Below are 24,851 nucleotides of genomic sequence, written 5' to 3'. Positions count from 1 at the left end.
AATAATCTTGGTGGAGATGGGGGTTCACATCTCTAAAGGAAATCTTCCAAGAACGTTGAAGATTAAGACATTGAATATTAAGAATATTGAATTAGAGAATATGGGATGGGGAGTGAGGTCGGATTTCAGAGGTATATGAGAATCATACCCTCTGTAGGTACAGAAGTAGGGACTGAAATATATGACAAATATGGGAGTGTTGGAAGATTAAGCTATTGTTTATCTGCTGAGCATAACTATGAAGTTGAAGGTTCAGGATAAACAGGTTAATAATTTCCCCTTGAAGGAAGAGCATGAGATGTGCTTTCTTCCTCCTTTGCATTGAAGTAGATATTAGCTATTTGATATGAAATTCATAATGGAAGAGAACTATGAAGAGACTTGAATGAGCACTGGACTGTCACAGTGCAAGTGCAAAAGCATAAGGACAATCTGCAAAGAACACATATTGTAAGGTCTCTATGCATCTGTAAATTCCATTTATAGGGAAATTCATTCTCTTTCTCTGTCATGGACACCACACACCCAATAGTGTTAGTGGATATTCATTATTATAACCATGCAGTTTCTTTGACTCATCAGTGAAAGGCAATTAAGTTCAATGTGGTTTCAATGAGAAATGAATTTTTATATAACTAAGGAAACTGGTAATCTATCAGTGGTATGTAGAGTTCCTTTTTCATGAAAGTCAATTTTACAGAATAATTCTTTAAATACTGTAAGGAGATGTTGCTATAGTTAGCAGTAGTTGGGAGTGAGAAGATGTAGTTGTAACAGGAACAGAAGACAAAGGGATAAGATGTATAGACGGGACCTGGCTGAGGGAATTAGAGAGTAAGAAGGCCAGGGGGCACTCACAGGTGCCAGGGAGTCTGGAAGGTGCTGCAAAAAGGGAGCAGAGCCAATTCAGTGATAGGAACAGTGCCACATTGGTGGATGAACCCTGGATGGAGACTGTAGTCCAAGTCCTGCCGTGAGTCCACAGACTAAGCAAACTGGTTCAAGTCATTCCCGTGTTTGGAGATCCCCCTGCTTGGGTGAGAAGGAGGCCTTGATGCTGTTTGAACATCCTGTTTGTTTTAGTGATATAATGTTGCTTCATGGGATAACTTTAAAATCCAATTTCAGATCAGCCCATGGTCACGAATCTTTCCCACTTTCCTTTGACAGAAACCCTGAGCATTGTCCTCGTGGGGAGAAGTGGGACTGGGAAGAGTGCGACCGGGAACTCTATCCTGGGGAGCCTCATCTTCACCTCTCAGCTCCGGGCCCAGCCGGTCACCAAGACCAGCCAGAGTGGCAGGAGGACTTGGGACGGACAGGAGGTGGTGGTTGTGGACACTCCTTCCTTCAACCAGATGCTGAATGTCGAAAAGGACCCATCCCAGTTAGAAGAGGAGGTCAAGCGCTGTTTGTCCTGCTGTGAAAAAGGGGACACATTTTTTGTCCTGGTGTTCCAGCTGGGACGATTCACTGAAGAGGACAAAACAGCGGTGGCACAACTGGAGGCCATCTTTGGAGCAGACTTTATGAAATACACGATTGTGCTGTTCACCCGGAAGGAAGACCTAGGGACAGGGAAGCTGGAAGACTTCATCGGGAACTCAGATAACAAAGCCCTTAAGAACATTATTAAAAAGTGTGAGCGGCGTTATTGTGCTTTTAACAACAAAGAAACTGGCCAGGCCCAGGAAACCCAGGTGAAAGCTCTTTTAACAATGGTCAATAATCTGAGAAAGAAGAATGGGTGGTCCGGGTATCCCCATACACAGGAGAACGTCAGCAAACTAACCAAAAATGTCCAGGAAATGTCCCAAGCCAAAAAACTCCTTAAAAATTTAAAAGATAAGTTACCATAGGTAGCCGAAGTGCCTGGGATCTCTTCAGTTAGAGACACCCTCAGGTTGGGGGGAGGGGCGGGACATGGTATGACTTGTGGGAAGGGAAGAGGGTTCATGGCTTTAAGGGCCTGAGAGGCAAATACATCCCGCCTTGTGATGTATCAGCTATTTATAGATAAATAAATTGCAGGCGGGGGTGAACAATAGGGGATTATAACGGAGAGAGAAGATACAAGTTGGGGAAATCTGGAAAAAGGTTTCAGACATTAGGCTGATAATAAGAGGTAGAATCAAGTCACAAGAATCACCTCACCTGTGTAGGTAGGTTGGAATCAGGATAGCCACTGTGATCAAGGCTGAGGCCACCTGGCATCAGAATATAGATAGTCATGCAACAACTCGGGGGATCCAGATACATGAGACCAGGGCAGCGTTCAGCACACTCCTGGGCATGGCAGAAGTGGGCAGTAGACTCCAGAGGGCCTCTCTGTTGTCCAGGGCTGTTGGCTCCCTGAGCTGTCCCGTCTCCTTTGGGATGTGACTCAGAGCTAGAGTGTTCCTTTCTTCACATGGTAGCTATTCCTTACTGCTCTTTACATTCCACGCCTAGGTGTGAAGTGGGACATAGTCTCCTCTTGCTGGCTGTCCTTGAGGAAACAGACATGAGTCATGGAGGTTCTGAATGATTTTATTGCTAATTATCACAGTGACAGAGACTAGAACAGAAATTTGAAGCACAGTAAGATTGCCAAAATCAGAGAATCTTGCGAAGTTCTATAATTCTAAGTGTTGTTCTAGATTTCCTCTAGAGAAGGTTAATTGGAATCTCCATTGCGTTTCTCTTTTTCCCTCTCTTTCTGCTGAGGTTAGGAAACAGGTTAAAACTCAGAGAACTCCAATAATAATGGTTTAAAAACATCAGGGGCTTCCTGTATCTCATGTCAGGAAGCCGAGGAGTAGGCAGTCTGAGTCTGTGGGTGTCAACATCCCAGTTTTGTTCTATCTTTCTGTCCCACCTGCACTGGGATGTGGCTTCTACACTCGAGTTTGCTTCTTGGTTTCAAGACAGTGGTGTTCTTTCCATGGCTGAGCAGATTATTTTGAGAGATGGGTGATATGTGAAGAGAAATCTGGAAACTTCTTCTGGGTAGATATAGGGTAAAATGTTTTAAATGTTGAGCACTTTGTACATGGTTTGAGGGCATAATCTTTGTCATCCATTTTCTTCCCCTCGACAATATCAGGTTACTGTCAACATTAATCCATTTAAAAGAGCATGGACTGTTGCCATTAATACTTTTGGATTCCATATAACCCTTAACATGATAACTTCTAGAAAATGTGTGTGCCATGGACACAAAGAAGGGAACAATAGACACCAGGGTTTACTTGAGGGTGGAGGGTGAGAGGAGGGTGAAGATTGAAAAACTGCATATTTGGTGTTATGCTGGTTTCCTGGGTGACAAAATTACCTGTACACCACACCCTTGTGATACACAACTTACCCATGTAACAAACCTGTGCATGTACCCCTTGAACCTGAAATAAAAGTTGGAAAGTAAAAAAAAAGTGTGTAAATATATTTAGTTGAATCAAATAATAAAGACGAATCAGATTATGAATTCATATTCTCTTTCTGATTTCTATTTTTCTGATTTAGGGAAGGAGCATACCTTCATGAAGAAACAATTGAGATGTTTAGATGCCTTGATTCAGGCGAGGTTTTTGTATTTTTGGTGCCTGAGGACATTTATTTAGACTGGGTGACAGCCATTTGGGTGGCAGGTCCCAGACAGCTCAGTTATCTTTCACTCTGGACATCTTACTATAGCAAGGACAAATAAACATAACCAGTATTGGAACCAGAAACATGGGAGGAATAAAGTCTGAAAGGCCTTTTGTGCTTCTTCCCTGAGTTTCCCGTCTGCTTGAAGACAGAAACAAATCCCAGTGTGCTACCTATGGCTGAGCAGGTGACACTGGGAGCTGCACAAGGCAGGTGATGTGTGGGCTAAGCAATGTGGCATCCTCTCACAGGTTGGCTCTAACATACCTTGCTGTTTTTCTTTAGGTCTGAGTCTGAGCGGGGCGACAATACTGCTGTGTCAGTTTCTCTGAGAAGTACATGCCGAGAAAGAGTTAGGAACACAAGAGGTTTATTTGTGGGGAATGCCCATGGAAGACAAAAGAGGGAAGAAGCAGAATTGGTCAGGGAAAGCCTTCAGACTGTCATTTAGACTGGACACTTGCAAGAGGAAAGTGGGGAGGAGCTGAGTTGGGCAGGGAGAGCCTGGCAAAGCCCAGGCCGGCTCAGTAGGGAATTCTGGGGCAAAGACAGATCAACAGCCAAGTCCTGCATTGGACAGACACTAGGAGCTCTGCTGTGCTCAGCTTTAGGCTAGGGACTGGCTGGAGAAAGCATGGCTTCAGCTCAGAAGCTGAGGTGGAACCTGACAGCGTTGCAGCTGGAGGCTGCCAGCTAGCTGCATTCCTTGGAGCTGAATGGCAAGTTTCTTTTTGAAGTGAAAGCCTTCCTCACTGGCGTAATTGGCTGACATCCTCCATGTCTCACTGAAGACCCTCCTTGAGCTGGAAGTCCAGAATTGATATTCTGCTCTCTCAAACATATGTGCCTTACCAAGGCCGCTATCATGCTGGGCACCTATTGCTTGTCCTGCCTCTTAAATGTGACGTTATTGAGGTAATGTGCTAGTTCTCAACTGGGAACAATTTTGCCCTGTAGAAGACATTTGGCAATTCCTGGAGAATTTTTTGTTTTGTTTTGTTTTTGAGACGGAGTCTTGCTCTGTCGCCCAGGCTGGAGTGCAGTGGTGCGATCTCGGCTCACTTCAAGCTCCGCCTCCCGGGTTCAGGCTATTCTCCTGCCTTGGCCTGCCGAGTAGCTGGGACTATAGGCGCCCGCCACCATGCCCGGCTAATTTTTAATTTTTTTAATTTTTAGTAGAGATGGGGTTTCACCGTGTTAGCCAGGATGGTCTTGATCTCCTGACCTCGTGATCTGCCCACCTAGGCCTCCCAAAGTGCTGGGATTACAGGCGTGAGCCGCTGCGCCCAGCCTCCTGGAGAAATTTTTAGTTGCCACAACAGGGAGCGGGTGCTACTGGCATGTGGTAAATAGAGTCGGGAGATGCTACTGAACATCCTAAGATGCACAGGACAGTCTCCCACAACAAAGAGTTATCTGGACCAAAATGTCAATAGTGCCGAGGCTGAGAGACCCTGATACAGTGAACAATGTGATAGATTGCAGGACATACAGATGGTCCAAACCTCTTTTCACTAGACAGTGGGAGAGGTAACTTCTAAGGAAGTGGTTTTTGCCTATTTACAGTGTCTCTGTTTTGCTAATGCACTAAGAACATGCTTATTTTTTCACAAAGTGTCTTCCAGCACCCCCAGCCTCCTCTCCTTCCTCATAGCAATCCTTTTCACTTCATTTCTCTCTTTTCCTGCACTGAGAAAGATGTACTGAAGGACAAGGCTTTTGTGATGAGCTTAGCATAAAGAGCAAAAAAAAAAAAGTTTCATGATACCATAAAGACAGAAAATCCCATAAAATTTGGCTAAATTTCTGCAAGGGAGTCAGCTGAGTTGCTGACATGATCTGTGAAGCCTGCCAGCAAGCTCACTTCCCTAGAAGAATCCCCAGGCCACTTAGCTATGAGCCTCTTCTCCTCCTACCTCAAATGAAGCATCCACCTTTTCAGTAAAAGCCCTCTCCTTCCTAGCCCATCATTACATTAGTTTGTTCCATGGGCCCATTGGTCCAGCCTCTACCACTAGCGCACTATCATCCTCCCTAGCAGATGAAGGCATTGGCAGGCCTCACCTCTCATTCTCCCATGAGAGGCAGCTTGATGTTCGTGACAAACCTCCGTGGCTTTCACTCTTGCACCTCTGTATTTCTGTGAATACACACAGGATATGCTCAACAGGCTGGTGTAAAATCTAGTTGTGAACAGCTTGATCAGCATGATGTATTTTCCTCTTCAGCTACAAACAGCTCCTGTTTATTGCTCTTCACTTCACATCGTCCTCATGTATGCTGGTGGGTGGTGGTGTGGCGGGCTTGCATTTCCTGACCCACAGATTACAGGGCAGTGTGTAGGCTAGATTAAAAGGGGTTAAGCCAGGGCCAAGGTGTCATGCCTAAAAGACCCTCTGGGAATATATTTGTAATTTGTCCTTCGAAAATCATCAGTAACCTGAAGTTTAAAATGACATCGTGTCAATAATAATTATGAATGTTTTCCCAGCTTACAACCCACCTGCTCTTGCAGCACTATGGGCTGCCAGCAAGTTCCTGTTTCCCCTCAATTTATTTCTGAGGTTTCCCAATGGATGAGTTACATTAGCTACCGAAAATTTCTGTCACTTGTCACGTGGCATTTATCTTTTACTTTTGTCCTGATCCAAATCCTTCTCCACTGTGTGCTGCTTACTAGGCACTGTTAACTACAAAGCATGCCTTTTAATCCTGCTGGCCACCATAGCTTCAAGTCAACACTGCAAGGTCTACTGGGTGTTGGAGCATGCGCTAAACACCTTTGGTCTTTCCTCTATTTGTGTTTTCACTGGGTAATGAGGTTCTCATGGGCACCACTTTTGGCTCCACTGGCTGTTCATCCCTTCCTTCTTGGGTTTCCTATTTTGCAAATGGTGCCATAGTCTGTCAAGTTGTCCAAGCCAGAAGCCTTGACTGTTTCTTCCAATAAATAACAAAGAGTTGTGTATTATAAAGGCTTCATATCCCATCCAGATTTTTTTTTTCCTTATCTCTACTCGAGTTATGGTCACCATCATTTCTGGATTGGATTGTTGCAACTGTTTCTTTGGATTGGACCTGTTTTGAGGCTTGCTTCTCTCAAATTATCTTTTACACTGCAACCATAATGCTATATATTTATAAGACAAATATAATTGTGAGATGATGTCAATGGGAATAGCAGAATAACGCCCTCCAAAAATCTCCACAAAAATAGAGAACACTGTCAAAAATAGTCAGAATCAACTTTTTTTTTTTTTTTTTCCAGAACTCTGGGTATCAATCCAAGGCTTGAAGCAATATTGAGAGGGTTCATTCAAGAAAAATAGTAAGAATAGTGAGTTCTGTCATGTTTCAACTTGCCCCTTTCTCATTACCCCCAACTCCGTGGTAACCTCGAAAACCAAAAAACTAAAATCACTATGAAAACTAGCAGCCTGGAAGCCACTGAAGGGAACTGAATGGAGTTAGACCCTGTTAAAAGTCCCATTTCTAGAAAAACGTCATTATTTGATCTGTCTAGTGGTGCCCTGGGAGATCCCACCTGCAACTCAGGAATGGAAAACCAAATCGTGTATTTTCTCACTTCTTAGTGGGAGCTAAGCTATGAGGTTGCAAAGGCATGAGAATGATATAATGGACTGAGGAATTGGGAGCAGGGAAGGTTGGGAGGGGGATGAGGAATAAAAGACTACACATTGGGTACAGTGTACTCTGCTTGGGTGACAGGTGCACTAAAATCTCAGAAATCACCACTAGACAACTTATCCATGTAACAAAAAAAAAACACCTGTACCCTGAAAACTATTGAAATAAAAATAAAAATTAAAAAAGGAGCAATGTAATGAAAAAGAATAAATATAGAACTAATTTAAAAGAAAGAAAAATCCTGAAATCCTCTCCACTTTCTAAGAGTCCTCTTTTTCCTCAGCCTTTCCTCTACATCCTCAGTCCTATGGAATTATGCACTGTTTCTTTGTTGGTGCAAGACTCCGAAAGCCTAAAATGTGGTGTTTTTACTGTTACTTAAAAAACAAACAAACAAACAAAAAAACCTGGTATTCACATGCACAATTATTCCTATTCAACTTTTTCTCTTTCCTGTTGTGTTAGTTTCAGGAAATTTTACTGGAGATTCTGCAGAGAACATGCAAAGTCAGCACACAGCCTTCCTTCCTGATTTTGATCACTCTTCCTTTTGCTCCTTTCTCTTTTAAAAAAGTGTAAGATGCTTTTATTTGTGTCTTTGAGAGACTGTTCTTTAGTGGATAATAATATCTCTCTTTTAGTCTGTCAAGCTTTGGTTAAGAAAACTCATTCCTACCCCCTTCCACATTATACTGAAAGGTAGAAAAAGTCAATTTAATAAACATTTAAAAACCCCATGTATTCAGAAGATTGGATACATTATAAATGATCATCAAGTATGGGCATAAGAATGTTTAGAGTACCCCATTAGGTTTAACAAGAAGATATATTTATACTGATTTCTGGCATTCCGTTTATGTTCCTGAAATATCTAAAAGACTCGTTTCTAAATCTTCTAGCTCCTGGAGAAGGGCTGTTTCTTTTTGAATTTTCTCCAGCTGCTTTTTTTCCTAGCTGTTTGCGGGTTGCTGCTTATTATTTCAGTTGTTTGATTGTTTTCAGTTTCTTAGGTTCTCATGTTTTCCCCGCTATCTTAAAATCTCTTAATGTTGGCTGACAGAAGATATTTTGGGGTGTGTTTCCTGTTTTGCAGCGATTGGCCTCATACTTCCTTTGTTCTTAGGGGATGTTTTGGGAAATGGCTTATTGTTTGCCCTTCTAGTTTCATATTCTCTGTGGCCCCTCCTCATGCAGCTTAAGATCAATGACTTGTTCATTTCTTCTAACTGGAGTTCTAAAAGTCATTGCAATATTGGCTCCTCACAGGGTACTTAGAACTGCTTGATGAGTTACTGATTTTATTGGAAATACTATGTCCAGAATTTTTCGCTAAGGATTTCTGCACTTGATGGCATGCTATTCTTGTGCAGGATAGAGCTAGTATAATGCAAAATCTCGCACCTATTATTCACACATAGCCTGGGGGCACATGTAGTAATCGTTGCAAGACAGGTTCAGTATACAAGTATCAGTCATGTATTACACCATATTAACAGAATGAAGGACAAAAATTGCAGAATCATCTCATTGGATGCAGAATAAACATTGTACTGCCCTTTATCCGGGCACCAAGCAAAGTATGTAAAATTTGAAGCTATAGGTTTGGAAAATAGTCTGTGGTTTTTAACACCCCACAATTTGTCCCCTTGATTTCCAAACCCCTACAGTAGTAATATGTATGAATACAGTGGCAATATGTATGAAGGCTGCAGTAAACTGTATTACAAGAGCCAGTTCCAAAGTCAAGTTTACAATCACATAGCAAGTAGAGAATTGCTGCTTTGACAAGAGTTTGCCTAGAAGGCCCAATTCATTAAAAATGGGATCACTCTTCAGTATTTACATTATAGCATTTTATTTGTTGCAATATAGAAACATGTTTGTTATTGACAGTAGGAAACTATGGTTTTGTCGACATCTGCATACCTATTACCAACTCACCGGTAGCTTTTAGATTGTATTTTAGTTCTCACTACTAATGTTAGTTTGCCTCAAACCAGGAAACAGGTTCCTGGTTTGGAACCTGTTTTGGAAAGTATTGTTTTGTTCCTGGTTTGGAAATTATTTTTTTGTCGACAGCTGTACTACCTAGTAGCAGCTCACCGTTAACTTTTAGATTGTATTTTAGATCTCACTACTAATGTTACTTTGCCTCAAACCAGGATTCCATGTTCCTTCTCTTGGGTTCCTAGATCTCCCTGTACCCATGTGTAGGTAGCCTGCCTGGGGCTTCCTGTTTCCATGTTATAAGCTGACTGGAGTAGGTCTATTTCGGCAGATTCAGGCTAACCTTTTCTCTTCAGGTTTACTTTTCTCAGTCTAATGTGGTATGGATGTTAGCTGAGTTGTACTGTGGGCTCATGCTACTCCATTTAGAAAGAAGATTTGGGAAGCCTCATTTTGAACTTTGATTCTTGCTGTGTTCTTCACTCCAACATCTTAGGGGGTTCTGTGTTTTGGATGAAAAGGTTATCATTTGCCCAACTGACTTCATTCTTTATGCATATATGCTATTATTCAGAGCTATCGAGGAAAGAAGGGGCTCATCGGCACTCTGAATCTAAACAGTAATACCTGGAATGTGAATAGTGGTTCGAAAAGTATTAACATGCTTACTTTTTAGTATTTCTAAGCACATGAACATCCTAAATTCTGTTGGAGGCACCCATCTGTCCTCAGGTGAAATTAAGATATGTTTGGTTACAGAAGAGATGCCAAGAGAAAAATAAAGGTAATATTCAGATTCAAATATTTTAAGAAAATGGCTTTGCATAAATCCAACAACATTGCAAGCCAAGGTTTTGTCTAAGTATATCAACGGTCATGCCTGGTGGAGTAGACAATCTGTTTTTCTGTTTCACTCCAAGAGCATACCAAAATATTTCAATCATATTTATCTTCCCCAAAAGTACTCTGATATTAGCTTAGCATTACAAACTATTTCCCCTTTTAATTAATGAACAAATCACCTCTAGCTACTACTAACTCTTAGTACATAATTTTTTAAGACAAACTCTGGGGCTTGTGATATTTGTTTTAAGTTTTATTCATTAATGGACGACTGTTTCTGAAAATCCACTTCTCCCTTTGCATCTGTGAGATAAAATAAAACAGACTGTAAACGTCAGACAAGGTTCAGCTAGAGAATTATATTCTGTACAAATAAGGGTACAACAGCAATCTTTGGTTGTTGGGGCAGCTGCAACACAGCACAGATGTTACATTCAACTTCCTTTGGAAAAAATAAAATAAATTTAAGTGTAAAAAATATATTACGACTTTGTGATAAGGAAGACTGGGGACTCTTTTCACATCTAATTTTTGAATAAATAACATATTTACGTGATTCAAACAACAAAAGAATATGAAAAGGCAAACATTAAGATATATTGATTCCACCTTGTCTGCCTGGTTCTCCCACAGTTTTTAAAAAATAACCATTGTTTCTTGGGTATACTTACATTGCTTCTTTCTAAAAATATAAACAAATCACAGCACACGTTCTTAATTTATTTCTTTCTTTTTTCAGATACAGAGACCCCTCTGTCACCCAGGCTGGAGTGCTGTGGCATGATCATAGCTCACTGCAGCCTTGAACTCCTGAGCTCATGGTCCTCCTGCCTCAGCCTCCACGTAGCTAAGACTACCAGCAAGTGTCATCATGCCCAGCTAGTTAAAAAAAATTTTTTTTGCAGAGACTGGGGCAGGGAGGGTCTCACTGTACTACCCAAGCTGGTCTTGAGCTCCTGGCTTCAAGCAATCCTCCCACCTCGACCTCCCAAAGTGTCGGGATTATAGGTGAGCCTATGTGCCTGGCCATAGATTCTTAATTTCCTCTCTCTCCTTTTTTTTTTTTTTTTTTTTAAAAACATAAAAGGTAGTATACTGTTTATATGGCTCTATGTCTTGTTCTTTTCACTTAACAACATATCATGGGGATTGCTCCATCTCAGTATCTACAGTTTCATACAACTGCATAGTAGTCCTTTGTCTATCAATACCTGCATTTGTGTTAAACTGTTTCATCTGAGATATTTCTAAAACTTTGCAGTTTCAAACAGTACTGCATTGTTTGCTACATTTCCCTCCACATAGGTTGTGCCACCCTGTATTTTCACTAATGAAGTGTGAAGGTGCGTGTTTGTTCTCCTATTATGGGTTTTGAAAATCTGATGAATTTGCATTTCTCTTCATGTGAGTGAGATTAAGCATCTTTTCTATATGTTTAATATCAGTTTGTTTTTCTGTTAAAATTTTTTTCACATATTTTGTCCATTTTTACAATGAATTGTTGGACTTTTGTATCTTTACAATCAGCAAACTTTATTTTTTAGAGCAGTTTTAGATTCACAGCAAAATTGAGTGGAAAGCACAGAGTTCCCATACACTCCCTATCCTCACACATGCCCAGCATCCCCAGCTGTTGACATCCAGCACCACAGTGATACATTTGTAATAAGCAGTAAACACAGCCTGACACTCTACACAAGAAGAGCTTAGTCACTTGTCTATTCTGTGAGTTACAAATATTATTTTTCAGGTTGTCATATTTTACTTTGTTTTTGTTATGTAGAAGTGTATCACTATTATGCAGGCAAATTAATCAAATTATATGTATTTCTGGTTTTTGAGTCATACCTTCCACATGTATAGATTTTAATGGAATTGTTTTGTTTCTTTCTAGGACTTAAGACATTTTTTTCTAGCATTTAAATGTTTTATTCATTTGTAATTCATCCTGATGTTTATCAAGCAATTCTTCTCCCTTGCCTGCATAAACTGTTCTTCTAGCTACTAAACAATTGAAGAGGAAGAGAATATCTTAATAAAAAATATTCTAGCTACTTAACAGAAAGGACATGTTAGAATATGATATCACCAGTTCACAATATCCAATAAGGTAATGCATCTACACAACGCTCATGAATAACTGCTAACATAAAAAGAGAAAAAGCAAAGCATCAAGTGCCCCCTGATGGAAACATACAACACCATCTACAAGTAATATTGTCGAAAAATTGAACTTGATTGTGACCTCTTTGATCAAATCAACTACAACTAAATTCCAGTTTATAAAAATGTATGAGACTGAGGAACATGGCAAGTGATATTAAACAGAAAAATTCAGAATGGAGAAAAATCAGTAGTACAAATTATATGGTATTTTTAAATGAATACGTTGCAAGAAAAGAAATGGGGGAAGAATCTTTTGTTTTGGGCCATGATAGAGTAATGGGAATTGTTACTTACCCTCCTTCCATAAACAACCAGAAAAATGGTAAAATATATAAAGGAATTGTTTCCAGACATTGGACAATAGGCTGCTCAGCACTGATTCATGAGATAGGTCAAGTGGGTGGAAAATGAAAATAGATGTCAACTGAGATTTCCACAAAAGAATAAGAGATCAAAAATAGTAAATACTTGGATAAATATAAAATATTATTTTTATCATTTAACATTTCTTTGGAAGATAGCTGATAGATTCTTAAAAGCATTTTCATAGTATTTACCTTTTATGTAAATGTAAAATGTTTGATAACAATAATGCAGAAGATGGAAGGAAGGGAGTGAAAGTATAATATTATAAAGGTCTTACAGATGAAGTGACATAATATTTACTGATGGTCGAATGTGATGTTACAGAGAATAAAATAAGGTGCAGCTAATAAAGTAATAGTGGGAATAAAAAGAAATTTTAAAAAGTTGCCATAAAAGGCTGGGTGCAGTGGCTCACACCTGTAATCCCAGCACTTTGGGAGGCTAAGGCAGGCGGATCACCTGTGGTTAGGAGTTTGAGACCAATTTGGTCAACAAGGTGAAACCCTATCTCTACTACAGAAAACAAAAACAAAAACAAACAAACAAACAAGAAAACAAAAATTAACCCGGTGTGGTGACATACTCCTGTAGTCTTAGCTACTTGGGAAGCTGAGGCAGGAGAATCGCTTGAACCCAGGAGGCGAAGGTTGCAGTCAGCCGAGATCGCGCCACTGCACTCCAGCATGGGTGACAGAGCAAGACTCCATTTTAAAATAAACAACAAAGTTGGCATCAAAAAGAATAGTTGGAACAAATAAAAACAAATAGCAAAATGATGGATTTAAACACAACCATATTGATAATCATATTAGATGTAAATTTCTAAATGCTCCAATTAGAGACACATTGTCAGATTGGATAAGAAAGCAAGACTTCACTGTATGCTATCTAAAGGAAAGTCACTTTAAATATAAAAGCACAAATGGGTTAAATGTAGACGAACTGAAAAAGATATATATGATGCATACATTAGACATACAAAAACGGCAATGGCTATATTAGTTATCAGACAAAGTGGGCTTTAGAACAGTGCTATCTCTTCACCAGGGATAAAGAAGAATACTTCATAATAATAAATAGTATAATAATAATAAATTAATTCATCAACAAGACAATAATACTGGCTGTGCATCCACCTAACTAATAACTAACAGCTTCAAAAAATAACAGAACTTCAAAATTCAAGAAGTGAAAATTGACAGAAATGGAGAAACAGACAAATTCACAATTATAGTTGGAGATTTCACCATAACTTTCTTAATCATGTATACTATTTCCAAACATCTGTAAGGACTTTTTTTCCCTAAAATTGAGCACAGATGACCAAAGAGAAACTGTTTCATAATTCAGATTCCTGCACACCAATCTTTGACTTGAGGTATCATTTCCCGATTTCCCATAATCTTATTACTAAGTAGGTGGGTTGAGATCTGAAGAGATGCATGAAGGGACAGAAGGAGAATGAACCATTTTAGATTAGGGTTCCAGATCTCGCACAGTGGGTGGCTTTGTTTATGCATCTAAGCTTTCTGGGCCTCAGTTTCCGCCTCTGTTAGAAAATAATAGTAGTCTCTCTGCCATCTCTGAAAAGAAAGCTGGAGTCCCTCCAGTTATTATGAGTGGATAAACAACATTGCTGTTCTTTTTAAAACTTAAAAAAAATTTTAATGTTAGGTGTATATATTTATGAAGTACGTGAGATATTTTGATACAGGCATGCAAAGTGTGAAAATCACATCATGGAGAAGGGGGTTTTCATCTTCTGAAACATTTATCCTTTGTGTTATAAACAATCCAATTAGCCTCTTTGGGTTGTTTTTTAAATGTACAATTAAGTTGTTATCGATTGTAGTCACTCTGTTGTGTTTTCAAATACTAGGTCTTATTTATTCTAACTATATTTTTGTTACCCATTAACTATCCTCACCTCCTCCTCACACCTCTGGTAACTGTCCTACTTTCTGTGTCCATGAGTTCAATTGTCTTGATTTTTAGATCCCACAAATAAGTGAGAGCATGCGATGTTTGTCTTTCTGTTCCTGGCTTATTTCACTTAACGTAGTAATCTCCAGCTCCATCCATGTTGTTGCGAATGACAGGATCTCATACTTTTTGATAGCTGAACAGTACTTCATTGTGTATATGTGCCACATTTTATTTGTGTATTCATCTGTTATGGACACTTAGGTTGCTTCCAAATCTTGGCCCTTGTGAACAGTGCTACAACAATGATGGAAGTGCAGATATTTCTTCAGTACATTGATTTCCTTTCTTTTGGGTATATACTCAGCAGTGGGATTGCTAGAACATATGATAGCTCTATTTTTAGTTTTTTGAGGAACCTCCAAACTGTTCTCCCTAGTGGTTTTACTACTTTACATTTCTACCAACAGCATACTAGAATTCCCTTTTTTCCACATCCTCACCAGTATTTGTTATTGCCTGTCTTTTGGTTATAAGCCATTTTAATTGGAGTGAGATGATATCTCATTGTAGTTTTGATTTGCATTTCTCTGATGATCAGTGGTGTCGAGGACCTTTTCATATGCCTGTTTGCCATTTGTATGTTTTCTTTTGAGAAATGTAAATTCAGATCTTTTGCCTGTTTTAAAATTGTATTATTAGAGTTTTTTCTATTGAGTTGTTTTTGCTCCTTTATATTCTGGTTATTAATCCCTTTTCAGATGGTTGGTTTGCAAATATTTACTCCCATTCTGTGGGTTGTCTTTTCAGTTTGTTGATTATTTCCTTTGCTGTGCAGAAGCTTTTCTACTTGATGTGATCCCATTCTTCCATTTTTGCTTTGGTTGCCTATATTTGTGGTGTATTGCCCAGACCAACGCCCTGGAGATTTTCCCCAATGTTTTCTTGTAGTAGTTTTATAGTTTGAGGTCTTATATTTAAGTCTTTAATCTATTTTGATTGATTTTTGTTTATTGCAAGTGATAGGGGTCTAGTTTCATTCTTCTGCATATGGATATCCAGTTTTCCCAGCACCATTCATCGAAGAAACTGTGTTTTTCCCAGTGTGTGTTTTTGGCACCTTTGTTGAAAATTAGTTCACTGTAGGTGTGTGGATTTGTTTCTGGGATCTCTATTCAATTGGATTGGTCCATGTGTCTGTTTTTATGCCAGTACCATGCTGTTTTGGTTATTATAGCTCTAGCTCTGTAGTATAATTTGAAGTCAGGTAATGTGATTTCTCCAGTTTTGTGTGTGTGTGTGTGGTTTTGTTGTTGCTGTTGTTGTTGTTTTGCTTAGAATAGCTTTGGCTATATTGGGTCTTTTGTTGGTCCATATAAATGTTAGGATTTTTTTTCCTATCTCTGTGAAGAACGTCATTGGTATTTTGATGAAGATTGCATTGAATCTGTAGATTGCTTTGTTAGTATGAACATTTTAACAATATTGATTCTTTCAATCCATGAACATGGAATATCTTTCCAATTTTTGGTGTCTCCTTCAATTTCTTTCATTAGTGTTTTATAGTTTTCATTATAGAGGACTTTCACTTCTTCAGTTAAATTAATTCTTAGGTATTGCATTTTATTTGTGGAAATTATAAATTTTCATTTTTCAGAATGTTCACTCTTGGCATATAGAAATGCTACTGATTTTTGTATGTTGATTTTGTATCCTGCAACTTTACTGAATTTGTTTATTGGTTCTAACAATTTTTTTTTTGTGGGGGGAGTCTTTAAGTTTTCCCAAATATAAGATCTTATTATCTGCAAACAAGGAGAATTTGACTTCCTCTATTCCAATTTGGATGCTTTTTATTTTGTTCTCTTGTCTGATTGCTCTAGGTAGGACTTCGTACTCTGTTGAAGAACAGGGATGAAAGCGGGCATTCTTTTTTTTTTTTTTTTTTTTTTTTTTTTTTTTTTTAATTTATTTATTATTATTATACTTTAAGTTGTAGGGTACATGTGCATAACGTGCAGGTTTGTTACATATGTATACTTGTGCCATGTTGCTGTGCTGCACCCATCAACTCGTCATTTACATCAGGTATAACTCCCAATGCAATCCCTCCCCCCTCCCCCCTCCCCATGATAGGCCCCAGTGTGTGATGTTCCCCTTCCTGAGTCCGAGTGATCTCATTGTTCAGTTCCCACCTATGAGTGAGAACATGCGGTGCTTGGTTTTCTGTTCTTGTGATAGTTTGCTAAGAATGATGGATTCCAGCTGCATCCAAGTCCCTACAAAGGACTCAAACTCATCCTTTTTTATGGCTGCATAGTATTCCATGGTGTATATGTGCCACATTTTCTTAATCCAATCTGTCACTGATGGACATTTGGGTTGATTCCAAGTCTTTGCTATTGTGAATAGTGCTGCAATAAACATACGTGTGCATGTGTCTTTATAGCAGCATAATTTATAATCCTTTGGGTATATACCCAGTAATGGGATGGCTGGGTCATATGGTACATCTAGTTCTAGATCCTTGAGGAATCGCCATACTGTTTTCCATAATGGTTGAACTAGTTTACAATCCCACCAACAGTGTAGAAGTGTTCCTATTTCTCCACATCCTCTCCAGCACCTGTTGTTTCCTGACTTTTTAATGATCGCCATTCTAACTGGTGTGAGATGGTATCTCATTGTGGTTTTGAGAGAATTTTAGACCAATATCCCTGATGAACATCGATGCAAAAATCCTCAATAAAATACTGGCAAACTGGATTCAGCAACACATCAAAAAGCTTATCCACCATGATCAAGTGGGCTTCATCCCTGGGATGCAAGGCTGGTTCAACATTCGCAAATCAATAAACATAATCCAGCATATAAACAGAACCAAAGACAAGAACCACATGATTATCTCAATTGATGCAGAAAAGGCTTTTGACAAAATTCAACAGCCCTTCATGCTAAAAACGCTCAATAAATTCGGTATTGATGGAACGTACCTCAAAATAATAAGAGCTATTTATGACAAACCCACAGCCAATATCATACTGAATGGGCAAAAACTGGAAAAATTCCCTTTGAAAACTGGCACAAGACAGGGATGCCCTCTCTCACCACTCCTATTCAACATAGTGTTGGAAGTTCTGGCTAGGGCAATCAGGCAAGAGAAAGAAATCAAGGGTATTCAGTTAGGAAAAGAAGAAGTCAAATTGTCCCTGTTTGCAGATGACATGATTGTATATTTAGAAAACCCCATTGTCTCAGCCCAAAATCTCCTTAAGCTGATAAGCAACTTCAGCAAAGTCTCAGGATACAAAATTAATGTGCAAAAATCACAACCATTCTTATACACCAGTAACAGACAAACAGAGAGCCAAATCAGGAATGAACTTCCATTCACAATTGCTTCAAAGAGAATAAAATACCTAGGAATCCAACTTACAAGGGATGTAAAGGACCTCTTCAAGGAGAACTACAAACCATTGCTCAGTGAAATAAAAGAGGACACAAACAAATGGAAGAACATACCATGCTCATGGATAGGAAGAATCAATATTGTGAAAATGGCCATACTGCCCAAGGTAATTTATAGATTCAATGCCATCCCCATCAAGCTACCAATGAGTTTCTTCACAGAATTGGAAAAAACTGCTTTAAAGTTCATATGGAACCAAAAAAGAGCCCGCATCTCCAAGACAATCCTAAGTCAAAAGAACAAAGCTGGAGGCATCACGCTACCTGACTTCAAACTATACTACAAGGCTACAGTAACCAAAACAGCATGGTACTGGTACCAAAACAGAAAGCGGGCATTCTTGTTGTGTTCCAGATCTTAGAGGAAAGGCTTTCAGTTTTTTTCTATTCTATATGGTACTAGCTGTGGGTCTGTCATATATGGCTTTTAGTACGTTGAGATATGTTCTTTCTATAGCTAGTTTTTTGAGGGTAATTTTTAATCATGAAGGGATGTTTAATTTTATCAAATAATTTTTAAGCATAAATTCAAGTTATCATATGGTTTTTGTCTTTCATTCTATTGATACAATGTATTCCATTGATTGATTTGCATATGTTAAACCATTCTTGCATTTCAGGGATAAATCTTACTTGATCATGATAAATGATCTTTCTATGTATTGTTGAATTTGATTTGCTAGTATTTTGTTTAGGACTTTTGCATCAATGTTCGTCAGGGATATTGATTTGTAATTTTCTTTTTTTGATGTGTCTGTGTCTGGTTTTGGTATCAAGGTAATACTGGCTTTGAAGAAGGAGTGTGGAAGTTTTCCCTCCTCTTCTATTTTTTGGAGTATTTTGAGCAGGATTGATATTAGTTATTCTTTAAATATTTGATAGAATTCAACAGTGAGGCCATCAAGTCCCAGGCATTTCTTTATTATGGGTTTGATCTCATTTGCTGTTACTGATCTGTTCAGGTTTTGGACTTCTTCCTGGTTCAGTCTTGGTAGGTTGTGTCTAGGAGTTTGTCCATTTCTTCTAGATTTTCCAATTTATTGGCTTATAGCTGCTCAGAGTAGACACTAATGATCCTTTGAATTTCTGCAGTATCAATTGTAATATCTTCTTTTCCATTCTGATTTTATTTTTTTTGGATCTTTTATCTTTTTTCTTAGTCTGGCTGAAGGTTTGTCAATTTCGTTTAACTTTTCAAAGAAATCTCCTTTTGGTTTCATAGATCTTTTGTATTGTTTTCTTCATTTCATTTTCATTTATTTCTGCTCTGATGTTTATTATTTCTTTTTTACTAATTTTGGGTTTGGTTTGCTCTTGCTTTTCTAGTTCTTTAAGATGCATTACTAGATTGTTTATTTAAATTTTTTCTTTTCTTTTATGATATAGGCAGTTATAGCTATAAACCTCCTTCTTAGTGCTGCGTTTGCTGTATCCCATAAGTATTAGTATGTTGTATTACCACTATTATTTGTTTCAGAAAACTTCTCAATTTCTATCTTAATTTCTTCCTGGACCCACTGGTCATTCAGGAGCATATTATTTAATTTCCATGTATTTATATAGTTTTCAAAATTCCTCTTGTTATTAATTTCTAGTTTTCATTGGGTCTTGTTTCCTAATCCAACTTACTACTTTGCACCTTTTAAGTAGGGCATTTAACCCATTTACATTCAAGTTAATATTCATATGTGCAGATTTGATGCTGATATTGTGATGTTAGCTGGTTATTATGCAGACTTGATTGGTTAGTTGCTTTACAGTGTCAATGATCTATGTACTTAAGTGTTTTTCTATGGAGGACAGTTATATTTTCTTTCTTTCTTTAATATTTTATTTATTAATATTAAAATACTAATATTAAAATATTATTTAATATTTTATTTATTTATTTATTATTTATTTATTTTATTATACTTTAAGTTTTAGGGTACATGTGCACAATGTTCAGGTTTGTTACATATGCATACATGTGCCATGTTGGTGTACTGCACCCGTTAATTCATCATTTACATTAGGTGTATCTCCTAATACTATCCCTCCTCCCTCCCTCCACCCCACGACAGGCCCTGGTGTGTGATGTTCCCCACCCTGTGTCCAAGTGTTCTCATTGTTCAATTCCCACCTATGAGTGAGAACATGTGGTGTTTGATTTTCTGTCCTTGTGATAGTTTGCTCCAGTTTCATCTGTGTCACTACAAAGGACATGAACTCATCCTTTTTTATGGCTGGATAGTATGCCATGGTGTGTATGTGCCACATTTTCTTTTTTTCTTTTTTTTGTTTGCTTGATTTTATTCATTCATTAATCAGATTTTCCCAAAACACAAACTACATTCTGAGAATACATTAAAAGTGATAGTATCTTGTTTGGGCTTACTTTAATTTAGTAACAAGAAATTATATGTTGTGGATCTTCTTATCTGAGCTCATCTCAATGATACCATGTGAGTACTTTTAATTTTTTTTTATAGTTTAAGTTCTAGGGTACATGTGCACAACGTGGAGGTTTGTTACATATGTATACATGTGCCATGTTGGTGTATTGCACCCATTAACTCGTCATTTACATTAGGTATTTCTCCTAATGCTCTCCCCCCCGCCAACCCCATGACAGGCCCCAGTGTGTGATGTTCCCCACCCTGTGTCCAAGTGTTCTCATTGCTTAATTCCCACCTATGAGTGAAAACATGTGGTGTTTGGTTTTCTGTCCTTGTGATAGTTTGCTCAGAATGATGGTTTCTAGCTTCATCCATGTCCCTACAAAGGACATGAACTCATCCCTTTTTATGGCTGCATAGTATTCCATGGTGTGTATGTACCACATTTTCTTAATCCAGTCTATCATTGTTAGACATTTGGGTTGGTTCCAAGTCTTTGCTATTGCGAATAGTGCTGCCATAAATATACATGTACATATCTCTTTATAGCAGCATGATTTATAATCCTTTGGGTATATGCCCAGTAATGGGATGGCTGGGTCAAATGGTATTTCTAGTTCTAGATCCTTGAGAAATCGCCACACTGTCTTCCACAATGGTTGAACTAGTTTACAGTCCCACCAACAGTGTAAAAGTGTCCCTATTTCTCCACATCTTCTCCAGCACCTGCTGTTTCCTGACTTTTTGATGATCCCCATTCTAACTAGTGTGAGATGGTATCTCATTGTGGTTTTGATTTGCATTTCTCTGATGGCCAGTGATGATGAGCATTTTTTCATGTGTCTGTTGGCTGCATAAATGTCTTCTTTTGAGGACTGTCTGTTCATATCCTTTGCCCACTTTTTGATGGGATTGCTTGATGTTTTTCTTGTCAATTTTTTTAAGTTCTTTGTAGATTCTGGATATTAGCCCTTCATCAGATGGGTAGATTGTAAAAATTTTCTCCCACTCTGTAGGTTGCCTGTTCACTCTGATGGTAGTTTCTTTTGCTGTGCAGAAGCTCTTTAGTTTAATTAGATCCCATTTGTCAATTTTGGCTTTTGTTACCATTACTTTTGGTGTTTTAGACATGAAGTACCTGCCCATGCCTATGTCCTGAATGGTATTGCCTAGGTTTTCTTCTAGAGTTTTTATGGTTTTAGGTCTTACATTTAAGTCTTTAATCCATCTTGAATTAGTTTTAGTATAAGGTGTAAGGAAGGGATCCAGCTGCAGCTTTCTACTTATGGCTAGCCAGGTTCCCCAGAACCGTTTATTAAATAGGGAATCCTTTCCCCATTTCTTCTTTTTGTCAGGTTTGTCAAAGATCAGATGGTTGTAGATGTGTGGTCTTATTTCCAAGGGCTGTATTCTGCTCCATAGGTCTACCTCTGTTTTGGTACCAGTACCATGCTGTTTTGGTTACTGAAGGCTTGTAGTATAGTTTGAAGTCAGGTAGCGTGATACCTCCAGCTTTGTTCTTTTGGCTTAGTATTGTCTTGGCAATGCGGGCTCTTTTTTAGTTCCATATGAACTTTAAAGCAGTTTTTTCCAATTCTATGAAGAAAGTCATTGGTAGCTTAATGGGGATGGCATTGAATCTATAAATTACCTTGGGCAGTATGGCCATTTTCACAATATTGATTCTTCCTATCCATGAGCATGGAATGTTCTTCCATTTGTTTGTGTCCTCTTTTATTTCATTGAGCAGTGTTTTGTAGTTCTCCTTGAAGAGGTCCATCACATCCCTTGTAAGTTGGATTCCTAGGTATTTTATTCACTTTGAAGCCATTGTGAATGGGAGTTCACTCATGATTTGACTCTCTGTTTGTCTGTTATTGGTGTATAAGAATGCTTGTGATTTTTGCACATTGATTTTGTGTCCTGAGACTTTGCTGAAGTTGCTTATCAGTTTAAGGAGATTTTGGGCTGAGACGTTGCGGTTTTCTAAATATACAATCATGTCATCTGCAAACAGGGACAATTTGACTTCCTCTTTTCCTAATTGAATATCCTTTATTTCTTTCTCTTGCCTGATTGCCCTGGCCAGAACTGCTAACACTATGTTGAATAGAAGTGGTGAGAGGGGGCATCTCTGTCTTGTACCAGTTTTCAAAGGGAATGCTCCCAGTTTTTGCCCATTCGGTATGTTATTGGCTGTGGGTTTGTCATAAATAGCTCTTATTGTTTTGAGATACATCTCATCAATACCTAGTTTATTGAGAAGTTTTAGCATGAAGGGCTGTTGAATTTTGTTGAAGGCCTTTTCTGCATGTATTGAGATAATTATGTAGGTTTTGTCTTTGTTTCTGTTTATATGATGGATTACATTTATTGATTTCCATATGTTGAACCAGCCTTGCACCCCAGGGATGAAACCCACTTGATCATGGTGGATAAGCTTTTGATGTGCTGCTGGATTTGGTTTGCAAGTATTTTATTGAAGATTTTTGCATAGATGTTCATCAGGTATATTGGTCTAAAATTCTCTTTTTTTGTTGTGTTTCTGCCAGGCTTTGGTATCAGGATGATGCTGGCCTCATAAAATGAGTTAGGGAGGATTCCCTCTTTTTCTATTTATTGGAATAGTTTCAGAAGGAATGGTGCCAGCTCCTCCTTGTACCTCTGATAGAATTCGGCTGTGAATCCGTCTGGCCCTGGACTTTTTTTGGTTGGTAGGCTATTAATTATTGCCTCAATTTCAGGACCTGTTATTGGTCTATTCAGGGATTCAACTTCTTCCTGGTTTAGTCTTGGAGAGTGTATGTTTCCAGGAATGTATCCATTTCTTCTAGATTTTCTAGTTTATTTGCATAGAGGTGTTTATAGTATTCTCTGATTGTAGTTTGTATTTCTGTGGGATTGGTGGTGATATCCCCTTTATCAATTTTTATTGCATCTATTTGATTCTTCTCTCTTTTCTTCTTTATCAGTCTTGCTAGTGGTCAATGAATTTTGTTGATCTTTTAACAAAACAAGCTCTTGGATTCATTGATTTTTTGGAGGGTTTTTTGTGTCTCTATCTCCTTCAGTTCTGCTCTGATCTTACTTATTTCTTGCCTTCTGCTGGCTTTTGAATGTGTTTGCTGTTGCTTCTCTAGTTCTTTTAATTTTGATGTTAGGGTGTCAATTTTAGATCTTTCCTGCTTTCTCTTATGGGCATTTAGTGCTATAAATTTCCCTCTACACACTGCTTTAAATGTGTCCCAGAGATTCTGGTATGTTGTGTCATTGTTCTCATTGGTTTCAAAGAACATCTTTATTTCTGCCTTCATTTCGTTATTTACCTAGTAGTCATTCAGGAACAGGTTGTTCAGTTTCCATGTAGTTGAGCGGTTTTGAGTGAGTTTCTTAATCCTGAGTTCTAGTTTGATTGCACTGCCATCTGACAGATGGTTTGTTATAATTTCTGTTCTTTTACATTTGCTGAGGAGTGCTTTACTTTCAACTATGTGGTCGATTTTGGAATAAGTGCGATGTGGTGCTGAGAAGAATGTATATTCTGTTGATTTGAGGTGGAGAGTTCTGTAGATGTCTATTAGGTCTACTTGGTGCAGAGCTGAGTTCAATTCCGCGATATCTTTGTTAACTTTCTGTCTCGTTGATCTGTCTGATATTGACAGTGGGGTGTTAAAGTCTCCCATTATTATTGTGTGGGCGTCTAAATCTCTTTGTGGGTCTCTACAGACTTGCTTTATGAATCTGGGTGCTCCTGTATTGGGTGCATATATATTTAGGATATTTAGATCTTCTTGTTGAATTGATTTCTTTACCATTAAGTGATGGCCTTTTTTGTCTCTTTTGATCTTTGTTGGTTTAAAGTCTGTTTTATCAGAGACTAGCATTGCAACCCCTGCTTTTTTCTGTTTTCCATTTGCTTGGTAGATCTTCCTCCATCCCTTTATTTTGAGCCTATGTGTGTCTCTGCACGTGAGATGGATCTCCTGAATACAGCAAACTGATGGGTCTTGACTATCCAATTTGCCAGTCTGTGTCTTTTAATTGGGGCATTTAGCCCATTTAAATTTTAGGTTAGTATTTTTATGTGTGAATTTGATCCTTTCATTATGATGTTAACTGGTTATTTTGCTCATTAGTTGATTCAGTTTCTTCCTAGCATTGATGGTCTTTACAATTTAGCATGTTTTTGCAGCAGCTGGTACTGGTTGTTCCTTTCCATATTCAGTGCTTCCTTTAGGAGCTCTTGTAAGGCAGGCCTGGTGGTAACAAAATCTCTCAGCATTTGCTTGTCTGCAAAGGATTTTATTTCTCCTTCACCTATGAAGCATAGTTTGGCTCCATATGAAATTCTGGGTTGAAAATTCTTTTGTTTAAGAATGTTGAATATTGACCCCTACTCTCTTCTGGCTTGTAGGGTTTCTGCTGGGAGGTCTGCTGTGAGTCTGATGGGTTTCCCTTTGTGGGTAACCCGACCTTTCTCTCTGG

The 24,851-nt window shown here is 38.4% G+C and overlaps 2 protein-coding genes across 3 annotated transcripts in view; one reads left to right on the top strand and one right to left on the bottom strand.

The window, feature by feature from the left end:
• Positions 1 to 3,467, top strand: part of GIMAP8 (GTPase, IMAP family member 8) — a 33,171-nt gene extending 29,704 nt beyond the window's left edge. For both annotated transcript variants that reach the window (XM_050785831.1, XM_050785832.1), the window contains exon 5: positions 1,171 to 3,467. In XM_050785831.1, coding sequence (XP_050641788.1) covers positions 1,171 to 1,859 — 689 coding nt within the window. In that variant the 3' untranslated portion in view covers positions 1,860 to 3,467. The remainder of the gene's footprint in view (positions 1 to 1,170) is intronic.
• Positions 1 to 24,851, bottom strand: part of RARRES2 (retinoic acid receptor responder 2) — a 647,965-nt gene that overhangs the window by 140,647 nt on the left and 482,467 nt on the right. The gene's annotated exons all lie outside the window — the stretch shown is intronic.

Source organism: Macaca thibetana, chromosome 3, assembly GCF_024542745.1.
Source record: "Macaca thibetana thibetana isolate TM-01 chromosome 3, ASM2454274v1, whole genome shotgun sequence".
NCBI classification, from domain to species: Eukaryota; Metazoa; Chordata; class Mammalia; order Primates; family Cercopithecidae; genus Macaca; species Macaca thibetana.
This window is presented reverse-complemented; position numbering and strand designations above follow the sequence as displayed.